Source organism: Dromiciops gliroides, chromosome 5 (genome assembly GCF_019393635.1).
Source record: "Dromiciops gliroides isolate mDroGli1 chromosome 5, mDroGli1.pri, whole genome shotgun sequence".
NCBI classification, from domain to species: domain Eukaryota; kingdom Metazoa; phylum Chordata; class Mammalia; order Microbiotheria; family Microbiotheriidae; genus Dromiciops; species Dromiciops gliroides.
Window position 1 is genome coordinate 299,112,909 of NC_057865.1, and position 13,595 is coordinate 299,126,503.

A 13,595-nucleotide genomic window follows, 5' to 3' on the forward strand; every position below is an offset into this window, starting at 1 on the left:
TGTTGTTTTTTGTTTTGTTTTGTGGAATTAAAATAAAATGAAGGAAAGGAGGAGAGGTAAATAGGAAGACAACAGGGTAGAGAAACGAAGGGAATGGCAAAGGGAATGGAAAAAAAACAATGAAAAGGGAAAAAAAATGCTCAGAGACTCTGAAGGCACATTGACTTAATTTTGTTTTATTTTTCTTAGAACTTCTGTTCCAGTTCAGGGTGGTAATCCAAGGAGCATGTCAAGCCCTTTGGATCCCTCCTGTGACTGCTGAGAGTCTCCAGAACCTTCAGAAAATGATGATGGTGACTGTATGTATGATCAACAAGCTTAACAAAACATGAATGGTTTGCCTTCAAAAAATATTTTTTTGGGAAAAACTGGCATGGGAAATGATATAAAACCAGTTTAGTCTCCCACCCTTCCCATTCCATTGCTGATGGAAAAAATCCAAGCATCTGGCTCATGACATTTTTTGTGTCTAATTTAATAGGAAGTAGCATACCTAGTTAGTTGAACTCTATCAAGGACTGCTGCCCCAATTAATGTATTTGGCTCCCACAGTGAAGTTTTCTTTAGGTTTGAGAATCTGAGCTGTTGTGAAGAGGAGGAATTTTGGGTTAAATCATTCCAGATTAAAGCTTCTCTGACATGGAGGGATTATGGTAGACAAGCCAACTTAAGAACACATTTCTGTTCTCTTCACCCACAACCCCTTCCTGGGCTTTCCCATTGGACTGAGGTTGGACTGGAGAAGTTCTGTGTATGTCTTAGGAGGTGTCTTCGGCCCTAACCCGCACAGAAGAGGTGGGGGGGGAGGGGAATGGTTAGGATGGGCCCAGATGGTGAAAGAGGGGACATGCCCCAAATGTGGGACAAGACCCTTTCAGCTCATCTTCCTCCCTCTGGCATGTCTTAACTGACCAAATGTTGTTCCTCAAATTTATGTTTCCTACCTGAGGAAAGGGGAAATGTTGTAGCTCAAGAAAAGTGAATCAAATAACATTATGGGAATTTTGAATACATATGCATATCCATGTGAGTTCAGGCACACATATATGTGTATGTATCTGTATACACTGCTGCTCTTAAGGTATATTTCCTTGGTTTTTAGGATCTTCTTCCCTGGAAGGATAGCACCAGATATTGAGCTAGCATTAATTCCTAACAGGTGTTTAATATACAAAGTAAAGGTCGGACAAAGGCCCTAATTCCTTTCTATCAACTGGACTAAGAAAGCAGCAAGTAGAGTCAGGCATCTAAGGAATGGACAATGAGAACTGACCCTTTGGCCTTAGGAAAGGAATGGAGATGACACCAACTAGGTCATCATAGAAAAAATAATCTCTCAAATTTTCCTTAATACTAATGTTCAATTTAAAACTCACATGAGCACCTGCACCCTTGCACACAAAATGTGGGCGGAAAGTCCCACTGGGCCCCTCCCTGATGGGAAGCAGGGCTGGGACAGAAGGTACCAAGATCCAAGTGAGTCCAACTTACCGTGGTTGTCTTTATCCGTCCTCCAGGCTGGGTGCAGGTCCAGCCTGATCTATTGATTAACAAGTCGCAGCCTTCTCCTTCTAAACAGGGAAGCATGTCACACCACTGCTTGGTTTTTATGATTCGTGCTATGGAAAAGAAAACAGAGATGTTGGTAAATGGGCTTTTCCACTTCGACCTGTGGCATTTTTATTCACATAAATGTTTCTTTTTTTGTGCAGGGCAATGAGGGTTAATTGACTTGCCCCATGGTCAAACAGCTAGTAAGTGTCAAGTGTCTGTGGTCAGATTTGAACTCACATCCTCCTGACTCCTGGGCTGGTGCTTTATCCTCTCTGCCACCTAGCTGCCCCTTTTCACATAGACTTCTTTTTTATTGAGGAAATTAAATTATTTTTATTTTTTTCATAGTCCTAAATATTTTATTTTATGAACTTAAAATTGTTATTTGTCCTTCATTTTTCCCATATAAACAATTTATTATTTTCCAGTTACATTTCAAGATAGTTTTCAACATTTGTTTTTATAAGATTTCTAGTTTCAAATTTTTCTCCCTCCCCCCTTCCTTCCCCCTCACCAAGACAGCAAGTAATCTGATATAGGTTATATATCTACAATCACATTAAACATATTTCTGCATTAGTCATGTTATGAGAGAAGAATCATAGCAAAAAGGAAAAACTTCAAAAAAGAAAAACAACAACAAAAAAAAACAATAGAAATAGTATGGTTCAATCTGCATCTAGATTCCACAGTTCTTTTTTTTTCTGGATTTGGAGAACATTTTCTATCATGAGTCCCTTGGAACTATCTTGGACCATTGTATTGCTGAGAAGAATCAAGTCTGTCACAGTTAATCCACACATAGTGTTGTTGATACTGTGTACAATGTTCCCCTGGTTCTGTTCATCTCACTCATCATCAGTTCATGCAAGTCCTTCCAGGTTTCTCTAAAATCCACCTGCTCATCATTTCTTACAGCATAGTAGTATTCCATTACATTCATATACCAGAACTTGTTCAGCCATACCCCAATTGATAGACAACCCCTCAATTTCCAATTCCTTGCCACTACAGAAAGAACAACTGTAAATATTTTTGTACATGTGGGTCCTTTTCCTTTTCCCACAACTTCTCCAAAATTTATCATTTCCCCTGTTTTATAATTTTCTTGTGTTGCTTTCATTTCTCTCTGCATTTTTTCTTCTACCTCTCAATTGATTTTTTAAATCCTTTTTGAGCCCTTCCAAGAAGGATTTTTGGTCTTGAGACCAATTCATCTTCCCTCTTGGGCCTTCACACGTAGGCAATTTGAGAGTATTGTCCTTGTTTGAGTTTGTGTTTAGCTCTTCCCTGTTGATACAGAAGGTCTCAATGCTAAGAGCTCTTTTTTGTTTCTTACTCATACTGCAGCTTTTTTTAAAGTTGAGGCCTGATCTGGGGCCACCAGGGTATAGGGGCTGTGTCACTGGCTTTCTACTCTGAGGCCTCTATGGCTTGTGGATTTCTCACCACCCTGGGCTTGCTCCCTCTGCTTGCTACTGGCATGCGCTGGGATGGACAGGCCTGGTCGCACCTGTCCTGTGGGTGGCCCTTGAGCTGGCAACCTGCCCTCTTGCCTGATGCTGGTGGATCTCACCACTGGCCTGCTGCGCCACTAGTTTGTTGATCCAGGCTCAAGGGGCCTCAGTTGCTTGACTGTGGTCTACAGTTTCTTGCTGACTTGTTCTGATCTCCTCCATGCTGCACTGCATTGCTCTGCACCTCCCTTTTCCCTGTGTGAAACTGACCTTTCCTGAAGTCTTCTAAATTATCTCAGGTTGGAAGATTGTGTCTCTCTGTCTTTTAGTAAGTTATGTTGTTTCAGAATCCATTTAGAGGCTTGACTTAATGTTCTTTTGGAGGGAACTGAAAGAGAGCTCAGGCAACTTGCTGGCTTGTCTCTGCCATCTTGGCTCTGCCCCCCTCACATAGACTTCTTAAACAAATCAGCAAAGTAACACTGGGTTCTCTCCAGAAACACAATTAGCATGCAATAAATGTTTTCTTGGTGTTCTGCTCTGGGACATATGCAGGAAAGTGCAAAAAGGCTCTCATGGACAGGTCACTTAATCTCTCTACACCTCAGTTTCCTAATTTGTAACATGGGGGGGGTAGTCTCTGACCTTGGAGCCCCCCTAACCCTCAGAGACCTTTTTAGTCTAATCCAATTTCAAGAAATGTTTATCAAACATCTTTTACATGCAAGTCATTGGAGATAAAATGACAAAACTAAAACAGTTATTGCCCTCAAAGGGCTTCTATTATGCTAAGAGACTATTTCCAAGATCCCTGCCAGGGTTTTTCTTTTTCTTTTCTTTTTTTTTTAAAGGCAATGAGGGTTAAGTGACTTCCCCAGGGTCACACAGCTAGTAAGTGTCAAGTGTTTGAGACCAGATTTGAATTCAGATCCTCCTGACTCCAAAGCTGGTGCTTTATCCACTGCACCATCTCGTTGCCTGCTCCCCCCCCCCACTGCTAGTTCTTAATGGATGATTCCAGTTTACTCTCCTAGCTGGTCTTCCTATTTCCAATAGGCCACAACTCCAAATCTTCCTTTATACTGCTACCAAGGATGATAGGGATGAGAGTTGTGATCTGTTGGTATAGGGAACTCCCAGAAGAAGAAACTCCCTTTGCAAATTAAGATTCCCACATTCTATAAAATTTATAATCTTATAGAAGAAGAAAATGTTCAAATAGTCTGGAATATTCATTTATTTATTGTTATTTTCATAAAACCCTGAAAGGTTCAGTAATATATCAGGGAAAATATTTGGATTCAAGTATTTCCCCCTTTGGAGTCAGCTTTCCATCCATTTGTTGTTGTTACTGTTCAACTGAAAAACACCATTTTCAGTTGTGTCTGACTCTTTGTGACTCCATTTTCTTGGCAATGATACTAGAGTGGTTTGTCATTTCCTTCTCCATCTCATTTTATAGATGAGGAAGCTGAAGTGACCAGCGTTAAGGGACTTGTTCAGGGTCACACAGGTAGTAAGTGTCTGAGGCCAGATTTGAACTCAAGAAGATGAGTCTTCCTGACTCCAAGCCTCATGCTCTATCCATTGTGCCACCTATAACTTGTGGCTTTTTCTACCCAAATATGCCCTTAGTAAATTCTGCCTCTTACCATCCATCTGTCCATATATACCTAAATTTTCTCTCTCCCATTAGACCAGAAGGGTAGGAGCTGTTTCTTGGAAATATGTCAGAGGAATGGAAGAAAAGGGCAGAAGAAAAGGGCATGCCTTACGGCATGGGCTATGGCCACTTAGGAAATTCAGAAGATAGAGTTTTGCACACATATTAAAGATTGGAACTACCTGGGTCACTTTCATTGCCTGGGAAGACAAAGCATTGTTTGAGCTAAGAGAAAGAAAAGGGAAGGGTGACCAGGGCACAGCCTTTGATTTTGCCTCAGCTCTCCAAACACCATGTTTTCTCAAGTCAGTTCCATCTTTCACTCCTCCTTAGTCAGGTTTTCCCTCTCTGTTCATCTCCCCTTTTCAGTTACTCATAAAACACACCATTAAGGAGCTAGAATAGACTTCCAACTGCACCCTCCTCATGTTGCAAGTTCGGGGACAGATAAAGCTCAGAATAGGAACTACCTGGCCACAAGAGCCAAGAGTCCATTCTAGGGCAGCCCCAGGAACTTTCTACAAAACAAGATGTGTCCCACAGTAAGCATCACATATCCCTTGAAATCCTGCTAGCAGACATATGCTTAAATATGGGACTTGCTTTTGAGAGAGTGTGATGTAACATAAAGAACTTGTGTTACGATCATGGGTTTAGGGCTAGGAAGAAACTTAGAGGCCAATAACTTAACCCTTCCCTTATTTTACACACGAGGAAACTCAGGCAGAGTGGTTAAATGACTTGAAATAAAATCTCAAAGCTAGCAAGGCAAGATTTGAATTCAGGTATATCAGACTCCACTATTCACTGCATCATCTCAAAAGAACTGGAATCAGATGGACTTAAAATGAATGAAATATACATATATAACCACATATTAATATACACAGAGATACATGTACAAAGGGAGATATAGGCGATAAGGGAATTTGTTTCATTTGACTTGATATATTGCTAAGATATTTTATTTTTCTTTCTTTTTTTCAGTTCATTTGGGGGTAGAGGGGGAATGCTTATTAATTGCAAAAAAATGGGGATTATACTTTTTGAAACCTCTAAGGGTTATGAGGAAAATACTTTGTAAAACCTTCTACTCCTTCACAGTTGGGCATTTATGTAGTTATTCCTGATCATTTCTTGAAAAATAAAACAAGAAATGAGGCAATAGGAAACCTTTTGCTAAGGAAATTTGCTTTGAATAACAGGGAGAAAGCAATGGCTGCTATCTCCAGATCATTTTGGTAGCAGAATAAACCAGAGTTTGAATAGTTTTGCCTACTCCATGTGTATAGATGAAATAGAGCATCTTTAGGAAGGATAGGGACAATGGGACCTCCAATTATCCCAGGATCGCAGGATTGATCCCAGGATAAAGTAGGGCTGGAAGAGAAAGGGGACAGAAGGCTGAAAGACTTAGAGTTAAGATCACAGAGAAGTAACAAGTGCCAGAAAAAGGTAGAATCACTTATAGCCCTTGATGTCTTTGCTGGTGCCAATGTGAACTTAAAACTGTCTAAACTAGGCTGTGCGTGCCTTCAAGGTTTCACTTTCAGCACCATCTGATTGGCTCCTGGCTGCCGTCTGTGACAACACTTCACTGTGAAGGAAATGGTCCTCTCTAAGGAGTAGTAGCTATGCATAAATCCAGTTTGGCTGGGGCAAGGGGTGAGTTTAGGGGAGGTGTGATAAAGAAGGTTGGAAAGGTATGAGGCATGAGGTAGCAAACTGGATTGTACAGGGACTGAAATAGCAGCCTGTGCAGTTTGCATTTTGGGGCAATGGTGAGCAATTGAAGGATGTTGAACTAGGGTTGGAGTGATGGTGACAGACCTGTGCATTAGGAATATTAAAGTGACAGCTTCATGGAGGATGGATGTGAAATGGAAATAGACTAGAGGAAGACAGACCCTTCAAACACCCATCCATTCAACAAGCATGCTTATTAAGCATCTATATTATGCAAGGCCCTATCCTCAGTATTAAGCATAAAAGATGCTTAATAAAAAATAAAAGATATGGAGGGAAAGAAGGAAACAAGCATTTATTAAACATTAAATAAGTATCAGACACAATGCTAAGTGATTTACAAATATCTCATCTGATACTCACAACAAACCTGGGAGAGAGATGCTATAATAATCCTCATTTTGCAGATGAAGAAACCAAGGTAAATAGAGCTTAAGTGACTTGCCCAGGGTCACACAGCTAGAAAGTATCTGAAGCTATATTTGAACTCAAATCTTCCTATCCACTGTGCCACCTAGCAGTGATAGAAATCATGAACCCAAAGAGCTTAACTTAATTCAGTCAGCATTGATTAAATATCTCTAATGTGCCATTTGATCTAAAAGGGACAAAAGATACATGGAGGTAAAACTTTGAGACAAAAAGGGAAGACAACCACAAGTGGAAAGGTACAGTCCATAAAAAGGGTTATGGGAAATCTGGGTGTGTGGAAATCACATTGTACAGGTAAGAAGGGATAAGGGCCTGAATGATGGAGATGACAATAGGAGGGAATAGCACCGGACAGAGCTAGGTCCTGTTAATGAAATTTTGCCTCAGTGTTCTGAGACAATGAGCAATTATTGAACATTAATTTCTTCTGGTCCTTACAAAGAGAGAACACAGGGCTCTTCAGTAGAGGAAAAATTCCCTCCTCAATTCTTCTTCTACTTTTGTAGCTATGGTCCAAGGCAGTTTGTCAGCCATAGAGCTGCCAAAGGTTCTTGAAGCCAGGCCAGAGGCTCTGTTTTCCTCATCTGTGTCCCACTCCACCCAAAACACTTGCAGAAATCCCTCTACATAGTCAGTTCTTATAATAAATAATTGTTGATCTAATTGGAAAATGGGATTATAAACATCCACCCCACCTCCATCAATTTCATCTGTTTCTGAAGATACTTCCCTTTGATCTCTGACTTGGCTACTCATTGGCTGATCTCTCTTGAAAGTTCCTTTGCTTGGATAATCATTATTCATTCAGAAAGATGCCAGCAGATGTTTCTCCCAGTCCGAATGTATCATTTTGGGTGGCAGTAAAAAAATGGAAAGAAAGCCTTGCTCAACATTAATAAATACAAAAAATTTAAACCCATGAAAAAGATTCAGGATTAAAATAGATAGACTCGCAAATCCCTGGAAATCCTATTTGCAGTGGCTGAGAAAGGAATTTTATAAATAAGAAAAAAGGATTTGACTGTAGCATCCATCTCCCCAGGATCCAGAAAAGAGAAAATAAAGAGGTAGGAGCTTGCTTTAGAGTCATGTGATGGATGCCCATCCCAGGGAAGAATTAGGGACACAAATGAATGGGCTGGCCAACACAAATGGATGGGCTGGCCAACTACAGACTCTATTGGTTAAGAGGCGGTGGTGCTGACAGGACGCCACCTGGGTCACAGTGATTTCATAACCAGCCATAGCATGTCTTCAGAGAAGTGATTTGTTGGGCTGGCCCAGTGGCCTCGGGCATTAATCTCCTTTACTGCTCAATGAGGAACAATCACAGTCTGGGACTGTCTTTTAGGGCCGACACAAGTGCTTGGACAAAGCCCAGAGAGAAAAGCAGAAATAGGGCTAATTCACAGAGGGCTGGATGGACTTAATTACAGGCCAATGCATCACTGCACAGAAGGAAACAATGGCATTTTAGGGCAGGAGCTCCAGGAGGAGGAACCCTCAGAACCAATGGCCATGTGCCAGAAAGAATACTGGAGATAGTGGGCAGCTAGGTGGCACTGTAGTGGATAAAACACTGGCCCTGGATTCAGGAGAACCTGAGTTCAAATCCAGCCTCGACCCTTGACACTTACTAGCTGTGTGACCCTGGGCAAGTCAATCAATCCTCATTGTCCCTCCACAACCCCCCCCCCCCAAAAAAAATTCTGGAGATGAACTTGGAAGACATAGGTTTGAATTCCTCATCTAAAATATACTAGGTTCACTGCCAGCAAGGAATGAATATTCTCTGAAATTGAATCTTTTCACATGTTAAATGAGAGGGCTGGATTGGAGAGTCTCTGAAAGTTCTTTCTAGTTTAAAGTCTCTTAAGTAGACCATCCTTTGAGATCTTTCTTTTTCATTCTGTAAAACCTAGTAGAATGTAAGTTCCTTGAGGGTAGAGGCACTTTTAAAAACACGCCTTTTTATTCTGAGTGCTTTAACAATACTTCATACGTCCATGTTGATAAGAAATATTAGTTGAACTGAACTTCATTGAGCCATGAGATATTTTTTAATCAGTAAGAGGCCTCAGAAGTCATCCAGTCCAAATTTGTCATTTTATAGATGAGTATCATTCATTCAATTAAAAAAATCCAGAATACTTACTACGTGCAAAGTATCTGCTCTCTTGAAGCATAGAGCCTCCTTATAGTGGCAGGCAATCAATCAACAAGCATTTATCTTAAGCATCTGGTATGTGTAAAATTCTGTTCTAGGCTCTAGAACAAAGATCTTAAACTGTGGGTCATGACTCGATATGGGGTCACGTAACTGAATGTGGGGGTTATGATTTTGGCAACAATAAAAGGTTATGTACACCTATTTTATATACCTCTATACCTGGGGTCATGTAAAAATTTCTAGGACAAAAAGGGGTCATGAGTGGAAAAAAGGTTAAGAAGTTTAGACAAAAGCGACATTCCCTGTGGTCAAGGAATATAGTCAGGGGAGAAAATGTAGGAGTCTTTTCACTCATGGAATATTTATCAGTATCTCTCTTGTGCCAAGCACCATGTTACAGAGAGACACAGGCATGTTGAAAGCATCACTGCCCAAATGCAGTTATTTGTCTAAATGGGGAAATAAACCACATATCAATTAATTCATTAATTTAACATTTATTGGGCCCTTCTGTATACAAAACACTTGGCTTTACAAGGGGGAATAAGATGACAGAAACCAATTAGTTCCCAGCCTTAACCAAACAATTCCTGTCTTTGGAGGTTGAAGGGAAAGGAAACATGGCCACAGATGAATAAATGGAGAGAGAACTGAGCAGGGCCAGAACTTTAAAAATGGAGAGAGTAGAAAGGTTTTACCGGAAGACTGGTACCTGAACTGAGCCTTGAAGGAATATAAGGACTCTGAGGAACTGATAACACAGAGTATTCCAGACACAGCAAGTAGCTAGTTGGAGCAAATGCACAGAGATGGCAGGTGGGGGGTGGGGGGGTTCTTTCACTCATTCAATAAACATTTACCCAGAAAGTTTCATATGCAAGTTCCCATGACTCGAAGGGAGTGCTGAAGAGTTTAAGACATGGAATTTTAATTGGTAGGCAAGATTTTTCATCCATCTGTCCATCGATTCATCAGTATTGGTTGCCCACATAATGATTTGCTTTGGGTGACTGATACTGGGAAAACACAAATATAAATCAGACACAATCTCCACCCTACAATCTTGTGAGGGTAGTGTCAAGAACACAAATACATGGATGGCAAGTTAGAAAGTGGAAATTGAAAAAGGCTTTGAGAAAAAAATAGGAAGATAGTCAAGCACAAGGTAGTCAACAGGACAGGAGCTAAGAATGAACACAAAACAACAAACAATAACACTTAAGGGAAAGTCATAGGGCATTCACCAAATAAGTGGGGCAAAGTGTTCAGAGAAAAGTAAACATTGAGAATGTGAAGACCTGGGTTCTAATCCTGCCTGTGTCACTAACTATCCATTTACCTTTAGCCAGTTACCTCCCTTCCCTGGGCCTCAGTTTCTTCATCTATAAAATAGGGGCACTGGTTGTGATGGTTTATCCAATTCTACAATATGTGATAGTATGAGCGAGCACACAATATGGGTAAGTAGGTATGGGCAGGGGAGGTTGCAAAAGATCATGAAATCCCTCTTGAAAAAAGATAGCACTTAAAAAGGGTGGGATTTAGGAAAGGAGAACTGGTAGAAGAAGATTGGTCAGTAGCCATGCTATATCTGGAATGTGACATTCACTCCTCTGGGAGACATTTAGGAAAAATGTTGACAAGGTGGAGCATATTCAGAAAACAAGAACTAAGATGGTAAAAGGCCTAGAGACCCTGGCAAAGGAGAGGAGTCAAAGGAAATGGGGCCACTGAGCCAGGACATGTGAAGATTTGGGCTGCAAACAGAGTGGGGGTTAGAGCCAGCCATCACAGGGCTAGTCTGGCCAGGGCAAATCCATGCTACAAGGTTTGAGGATAATGAGGCAGAGGGGAAGCTGGAGGGGAGACAGGATGGTCATCTTCAGGTATTTAAAGGATATGCAAGTAGAACCAGATGCCTTGTATTTATCTCCTCTGTGTGTGTACACATTTGTTAACTTTATATTATATTATGTAAATAACCTTATATTAATGCCATTTGAAAGTTTTCTCCTCTATTAGAATGTCAGCTTCCTGTAAGTAGGGATTGTTTCATTCTTAGTACTTAAATATACTAAATATCTAGGCACAATAAACATCTAGGCATGCAGTAGGCTCCTAAATATTTGCTAATTGATTGAGCAGAGGACAAGGAATGGCAGTGGAGTGGCATGAGAATATATGTGCTAAATTTATAACAATTAGAACTAGCACAGAACTGGAATTGGAGAGTCATTTCTAGAGTCTGGTGTAAAGTTATTATCAGTAAAATACAAACTGGGCCAGAGGACCTTTGGGATCTTTTCCAATTCTAAGAGTTTTTCATGGAATTGGAAACCACTGTAGGCAAGTAGGTGGTACAGTGGTTAGAGCATTGGACCTGGAGTCAGGAAGACCAGTTTAAATCCAGTCTCAAATACTAGCTGTGTGACTCTGGGCAAGTCATTTCATCTCAAGTGCCTCTCTGCTAAGTTTCTATAATTGTGTACTTATTCTTATCAACAGAACCTTTACATCACAGTACCTTTAACAGATGTGAGTTGACTAACTGCTTACTTTGGTGAGAGAGCATGACTCAGGTGTAGGAGTAGACTGACATATTCTGATTATTCTTGCTTTTGCCTTCTACTGAGTAAATGTTATATTATGTTTATTCCTGTTTTTGTCTTCTAATAAGTAAACTTTATGATTATTCTTTCTTTTGCCTTCTAGTTTAGCAAATATTTTATGTTTAAGAGTTAATGGTGTCACGATGACTCATTTTGTATAAATGAGTAGAACACTGATGCGGGCTTAAGACAAAAGGAGTAAATTCCTGCTCTACAGCTATATACCACAGTTAACTCTAGCACTCTGAAAGACTGCATGTTAGTCATGTGGTTATAATCATGGCTGACCTTCCAATGACAGCACTAGGATCTGCCAGCATTGGTACAGGTGGGATGAGGCAGAGAGAGACAGAGTGATAGAGAGAAACAGAGACAGAGAGAGACACAGAGACAGAGGGAGACAGACACAGTCAGAGGAGGACTGGGCTACACATAAAATCATCAAATCTCAGAACAGCCTCAGAGGGTAAACTAATGCAATCTATATCTGAGGAGGAATCTTTTCTACAAGATCATTCCCAATAAGAAGTTAACTGTTTGTGGGGCAGCTAGGTGGCGCAGTGGATAGAGCACTGGCCCTGGATTCAGGAGTACCTGAGTTCAAATCTGGCCTCAGACACTTGACACTTACTAGCTGTGTGACCCTGGGCAAGTCACTTAACCCCCATTGCCCTGAAAAAAAAAAAAAAAGAAGTTAACTGTTTACCACTTGAAGGCCTCCAGTGGTGAGGGCATCATCACTTCACAAGTGAATGCATTTCAATTTTGACACTTCCAATGGGTAGGATATTTTCTCTATTTAAGCTAAAATTTCCATATATTGCTCATCACTTCCTCATGTCCCACAAAACTTCTAACCTGGACTTCATAGTTGTCTCCAGAAAGTCATCTTCCTCCAAGATCATATCAGCTCTGAAACTCACAATCCTTAAATACGTCCTGCCCTTTGTGACCCTGCCTTCCTCCCTCTGATTGGGGAAAGGGAGGATGGACATCAGAGACCTCTCCTCAGATCCTCTATTGAAGGATTAGGCCCGGGAAAGATAACTTATCACTACCTGGCTACAGGACTTCATCATGTTCCCATGCTGGGAACCCTCTCTCCCCACTCTTCCCATCATGATTTTGAGCTTCTCTTTATGTGGTGTTTATTCTCATTATATTGTGAGGTCCAAGAGAATAGGGACTGTCTTTCGCCTTTCTTTAGCAAAGTTACTGGTACATAGCATGTTTTTTGACTGACTCATGATTCTGAATTCACAGTTCTGCCTTTGGAAGTCAATCGGAACATGAATCCTTCTACATGATAGCCCTTCAAATGCCCGAAGACAGCTAACTTATCCTTCTGAATATTTGCTACTCAAGAAAGATTTTCAGCTCCCTCAATGGATTCTCATATGGTGGTCTTCTGGACTGAAAACTCAGCATGAGTTAATTAGTGTGAGATGGCTGCCCCCCAAAGGGAATGTGATCTCAGATTGTATCATGAGAGGCTGTGCTTTGGTGATGAGGAGCTGTTCACAAAAGACTTCATGTAGAAAATGACTTTGTAATTCTCTCATTCACTTACTACTTAGATGGCATTCTGAAAACCATAAAGCAACACATAAATATTGTTATTGATAGATGTTTGTGCTGGTCTCTTTCACCCTCCAAGGGTCTGAGATGTAACAGGGCACCGGCAATTTCTCGATGTTTACAGCTTCCCACTTACAACAATCAGTACCTTAACCCATAGCAGGTGTGGAAAGTGCTGGACCTATGTTCCGGAAGACCTGAATTAACATCCTGCCTCCAATACTTAGTAGCTAAGACTTATTTAACTTTTTTTGTCTCAATTCTCTGATTTGTAGAATGGGGATAATAATACTACCGACCTCCCAAGGTTGATAAATATGTGTATGGTGCTTCATAAATAATGAAGTATTACATAAATGCTAGTATTATTTTTATTATTAAGAATA

The 13,595-nt window shown here is 40.6% G+C and overlaps 1 protein-coding gene across 2 annotated transcripts in view; it reads right to left on the bottom strand.

The window, feature by feature from the left end:
• TAFA5 (TAFA chemokine like family member 5) overlaps positions 1-13,595 on the bottom strand; it is a 546,604-nt gene that overhangs the window by 78,756 nt on the left and 454,253 nt on the right. For both annotated transcript variants that reach the window (XM_043967434.1, XM_043967433.1), the window contains exon 3: positions 1,492-1,619. In XM_043967434.1, the coding sequence (XP_043823369.1) occupies positions 1,492-1,619 (128 nt within the window). The remainder of the gene's footprint in view (positions 1-1,491; positions 1,620-13,595) is intronic.